At 34.1% G+C, this 5,649-nt stretch overlaps 1 protein-coding gene across 1 annotated transcript; it reads left to right on the top strand.

The window, feature by feature from the left end:
* The first annotated feature begins 4,519 nt into the window (after positions 1–4,519).
* On the top strand, positions 4,520–5,293 carry LOC113295261. Its single transcript, XM_026543611.1, has one exon. The coding sequence runs from the start codon at positions 4,520–4,522 to the stop codon at positions 5,291–5,293; it is 774 nt and encodes a 257-aa protein (XP_026399396.1).
* The last annotated feature ends 356 nt before the right edge of the window (positions 5,294–5,649 follow it).

Here is a 5,649-nt window from a genome sequence, read left to right as displayed (position 1 = left end):
ATGAGCATCATTACCCGTAAAGATAAGATCATCAACATACAAGGCAACGATGAGAATAGACGTACCTTTTGTCTTTACATATAGTGTAGGCTCACTCTTGCTTTTGTTGAATTTTTTCCTTTTGAAGTATCCATCTATATCACTATACCAAGCTCCTGGTGCTTGCTTTAGGCCATACAAAGCTTTCTTCAACTTGTATACCTTATCTTCTTCTCCTTCCACCACAAAACCTTGTGGTTGTTCTATATAGACTTCTTCATAGAGTTCTCCATTCAAAACTTCCGATTTGACATCAAGTTGATAAAGTAACCAACATTTTTGGGAATCCATAGCAATCACGGCTCTAATGGTGTCAAGGCGAGCAACCGGTGCAAAAGTCTCATTGTAGTCGATGCCGGGTTGTTGTGAATATCCCTTTGCCACCAACCTTGCTTTGTGCCTTTGAACCGATCCATCTGCATTGTACTTCACCTTGTAGATCCATTTCACACCAATAACTTCTTTGTCACTTGGCCTTGCTACTTTCTCACATGTGTCGTTATCATTTATGACAACAACTTCTTCTTCCATAGCTTTTATGCAAACCGGTTCTTTTGATGCTTCTTCAGAATTTTCCGGTTCAACCGTACAATAGTTACATCTTTCATACACTTCACTGAACCTATGCATATTCTTTGGTGCCGATGGTGGTGATGTTGATGCACTAGTACTTGGAGATGTACTTGGAGATGCTCCTTGTCTTGTATTTGGTGGTGTTTGAGGTAGTTCTTCCTCATCTTCTTCACCTTCATTTGTTGCTGAATTTTCTTGCTCTTCATCAACAATAATGGTTCTCTTCTCAATTTTACCTTCTTCCCAATTCCATGAAGCTCCTTCATCAAATAACACATCACGACTTATAATCATTGAGTTGTTCTTCAAGCTATACAACCTATAACCTTTTAATAGATAAGTGTAATAGTCTATTAATTCTTTACAAAAGTAGAAATCGTAAAACCTTACAAAGGAATTCTATGGAGGGATTTCCAGTAAAAACAACCTTAGAAAGTAAACCTTGAGCTAAGAGTTTAACTACTATGATCAACCTGTAATTCACAAAAGATAAAGCATTCGAAAAAATTACATCTAGAGTGAGCTACTACTAGGTGGTTTAAAAGAATAGAATCTGGTATTGAAGAGCTTCCGTACTCAGTGATTTAAGGAATTTATGGGATAGTACTGAGCTAGCTGTTATTTCACGGTTGGTAAAAATTTGTGATGAACAATTAATAGATGAATATATTAATTTAATGAATATTCAGTAACGAAGAAGGATTCCTTGATCATAATTATCATCATTGTTTTCAACTTAATCATCTTAAATTGTTTTGTTATTTCTTTGTATTTAAAATCTTTTACAAAAACCCCCTCGGTGACATTTTTAACAACTAAAACTCCCTGCTCTTCGTGGGAACAAATCTTATTTGCTACTATATTATTCATTAGTAAAGTAGAATATAAGTGAATTGATTTGTGCACCTACGATGCGCATCACCCCGATTTTTCAGACACAGCAAGATTTTGTTAATGAGGAAACCGCAAATGCAGAAAAACCCCGTGACATTCTCCAGAATTGAATACTCTCAGGATTAAGCTACACCATTTTAAGGTATTAGCAACAGAGATTAGCAACAACAGAAGCGTCGTTGCTAATTTTCAGTTGCTAATTGTTCGCAACGGCATATCGCTGTTGCTAATTTTGCAACCGCAAAATTTCGGTTGCGAATAGCAACTGCCGAGTTTTCAAGTATGCGAAATGCTCATGGTCGGGAACACTAGGACTAGTTTTATGCCCAAGTAAAACTTTGGTCAAGTCTTCTTCTTTTTGTTTCCACCCTTCAGCCATATCTATCCTATATCCATGTCTTAGTCGATTTTTTATTCTCATTTTTTCTCAGCCACAGAACCTCCTCTCTCTTTCATCTTCTCTCCACAGAACTGAACTCTGAAGAACTTTGTCTCTCTTTCAATCTAAAACCACTGAAACCAACCAGGATTTAAGTTTCTACCAGATTTTTCCTTCGCATAATCGTTTTGTTTCAGTTTATAGGATTAAAGATTTTGCGATTTTAGAGATTTTGATTTCTAGGGTTCCAACTGCGAATCTATTTTTTTCATTTTAGTTTATCGATTTTAGGGTTTTATCTGTGAATATGCTATTCTCGATTTTAGGGATTTGGATTTTGATTTCAGTTTATTGATTTTAGGGTTTCATTTCTGAATCTGTTTGTTATTTGTGTATTTTGGTTTTGTTTTTATGCATCGATCTGAGATTTTAGGTCATCTGTTACTGCAGCTGCTATTTATAATCGTAATAAACCAGTTGTGATCATCTTTTGGTTCTAGTTTTATGTTTTGGGTTCACTTAATCTCAGTGTTTTAGTTTTCCATTCGATTTGATTTTGTTTGCTTATTGATTGATTTTTGTTGTTGTTGATTCTGTATAGTGTATCGATCTGTTAAATATGGAACTATGAAGCTTCTTAACTTAATAAATAGACTGAGAAAGTTTGTTTGATGATGAGACAATCTCAAGGTCTGTGCTAATCATCTAGGTTTATTGTTTTTTGTTTTTGAATTGATTTTGGTTTATTTGAGGTGCTGATGTGATCTGTGAAATTTGATTTAGGGTTTTTTTGTGTTTTATGTGGACTTCTGCAAGATAGAAATAGAGTGCTAAAAGAAGAAAAAGAGAGTGAAGTAAATAAATATTTTTTTCTGAGTGTTGATCCTTATATGATGCAACTTCTATCTTTCAACAGAAGGAGAAGAGAAAATGGCTATGGCTATAGATCCAAGGAAGATTTTGGGTGGTATTCTTACCTTCACTATGTTTGCAATGCTTGGTAATATGGTCAAAAGAGATTATTGTGATAGTCCCATCATTAATCAGGTATAATTTTCTTTTCTTTTCTTCTTTCGAGTTGTTCAATTGAGATTTTAATGTATGATTTGTGAGAATAAATTTAATCAAATTTGTTTTTAGATAGTTGGGTTTGTTTCAATTATCATTTATGAGAATTATAGTTGAAGTACAACATAATAATTGAAGTTGAGATCTTCTTGAATCTGGAGATTTTGAATCTCATTCATTGAGTTTTTATAGTCTTAAATTACTGGAAATAGTGGACTTGATTTTAATTAATGGTGATATCTATAGATTAGATTCTTGGCTTGGATACGAGAATTATGATCTTTATCTTCATCTGCTCTAGTTTTCGGGTCTTATATGGCATGTGATTTGGCGATTAGAGCAGAATCTAGGTGGCTAATTTGTGGACAATATTGGTGCTAGAGGTCGACACAGTAAAGTTGGTCCATATAGTCAGCGAAAGTGGTGCTTGCCTCCATATGTCTGTTGGGTCAAAGGAGTTGATATCTCCTCGTTTCAATATGTAGTTGTTTACTGCAAATTCTAAAAAATTTAGAGATAAAGTATATTTTGACTTCGAGTGATGTATTTCTCATGGTGTTTTGGTTGCATATATGCTGGTCTCTGCTGCTTGAGAATGAATGAGTCCGCATTTGTGTTCTTACCCTTAGTTTCATTATTTTTCATTAGGGAAGAATTATGGAATTCACATCAGTCGAATTTGATAAAGTTGAAGTTACAAAGCAAAGTCTTGTTAGTGTTTCCAGAAATGACCTTGGCAGGAAAGTGGAAACGAGCTTAAGTGGTGTTGGACCAGGCCAGACTCAGGTAAGTTCAACAAAGATCTTCTAACACATGCTTCTTATCTGAAGTTTGTTGGCTAAAAATGCCATCCCTATTTACTGTGCTTCTCATTTTGTTTCCTTTTCATTATCTTTCATGGAATCGTGGTTAAAATTGAGCACTCCAAGGGCTTCATCACATCCTCATTGACTACTAGTCTCGAATACCATGTCTCACAGGTATACTGTGTTACCTTACCTTGATTTTTTGTAAACCAATGCAATTATCTGACTTGGCATAAATTGGGCTATAACGAATGTTGAGTATTAATGTAATGTTCAAATGTAATAGGAGTGTAAGAATATAAGTAGTAGTAGTAGAATTGTATGGACAATAGATGTCCACATGTCATCTTATCTTTATGGTCTTATATTGACCATATGTAGAGAGATAAATCATTATGGAGAGAGTTTAATCATAAACAAAAAGAGAGTGAGTATAAACTATTAGTTTCCCACTCCATTATCAATCAAAATCCTTCTAATCTCATCATAAATTCAACCAAATATCTAACAATTGGTATCAGAGCTTAGATCTATTAGACTTGATCTTGGTGAGTGAAAATAAATAAATTTCTACCCATTAAATCTCAAAAATCAGCAACATTCAAAGTTTTTAAAATCTAGATCTAGAAAAGGAAAAACCCAATTTTCCAATCAATCTTCAATTAAATCAATGGCAAGTTGTAGTTACTCAAACCAATACATTCAACAACCTTTAATACAACTTTTTCATGGAGAAAATTATGATTTTTGGGCAATTATAATGAAAACCTTGTTCATGTCTCAAGAAGTGTGGGAGATTGTTGAAGATGGGTATGATGAAATTGAAGATACATCAAACTTATATCAAGACCAAAAGGATTTACTTAAGGAGAGTAGGAGGAAGAATGCAAAAGCATCCATGTACATCCAACAAGGAGTTGGAGACACCATTCTCCCAAGAGTAATCCATTCATATAAAGCTAAAGACGCTTGGGATCTTCTACAACAAGAGTATGGAGGCAATAAGAAGGTAAGGGAATTAAAATTACATTCATATAGAAGAGATTTTGAGAATCTTAGAATGAATGAGAATGAATATTTAAATGAATTTTCATCTAGAGTTGTTGAAGTTGTTAATAAAATGATGATGTGTGGTGAGAAGATGGAAGAAATAAGAATTTGTGAAAAGATTTTGATATGCTTTCCGGAAAAATTTGAACCCATTGTGACGGTTTTGGAAGAGACTAAAGATTTCTCAACATTAAAGTCACAAGAGTTATGGGCTTCCTTGAAGGTGTATGAGCAAAGGTTGTTAAGACACTCCGAAAAGTCAATTAAGAGTGCATTTCAATCAAAATTCAACTTGGATTCAAAAAATTCAGCAACAAAGAAAAATGAGTACAAGGGTGAATCAACATCAAACTTCAAAGGAAAAGGAAAATGGAATAAAGGAGGAGCTAATTCCAACAACTATACAAAGAGTGATTCGTCTCAAGTACCAAGATGCAATTTTTGCAAGAAGAATGGTCACTTGGAGAAGAATTGTTGGAACTAAGGAAAACCACAATGTCGCAATTACAAGAAAGATGGACATTTGGAGAAAGATTGTAGATACAAAGAAGATAAAGAACAAGCCAGTAGAGCCGAAGAAAAAGAAGAAAAACAAAAAATGTTTTATGCTTGTCAAAGTGAAGTTTGGTTTGTGGATAGTGGTTGCACAAATCATATGTACGGTGAAAAAACTTGTTTGTTGATATGGATACGTCCATAAATTCTCTAGTGAAGATAGGGGATGGAAATATGGTTCAAGCTAATGGAAGAGATACCATTTGTGTGGAAACCATCAACGGAGAAAAATACATTAGAGATGTGTTATATGTTCCGAATTTGGCACAAAATTTGCTTATTGTT

The sequence above is a fragment of the Papaver somniferum genome, chromosome 7, assembly GCF_003573695.1.
Source record: "Papaver somniferum cultivar HN1 chromosome 7, ASM357369v1, whole genome shotgun sequence".
Taxonomy (NCBI): Eukaryota; Viridiplantae; Streptophyta; class Magnoliopsida; order Ranunculales; family Papaveraceae; genus Papaver; species Papaver somniferum.
The sequence above is the reverse complement of the archived record's forward strand: the minus strand, read 5'-3'. Positions and strand labels throughout refer to the sequence as shown.

Coding starts and splice junctions, on each gene's coding strand:
- LOC113295261 (XM_026543611.1), top strand. CDS start 4,520: ATGAAAACCTTGTTCATGTCTCAAGAAGTGTGGGAGATTGTTGAAGAT.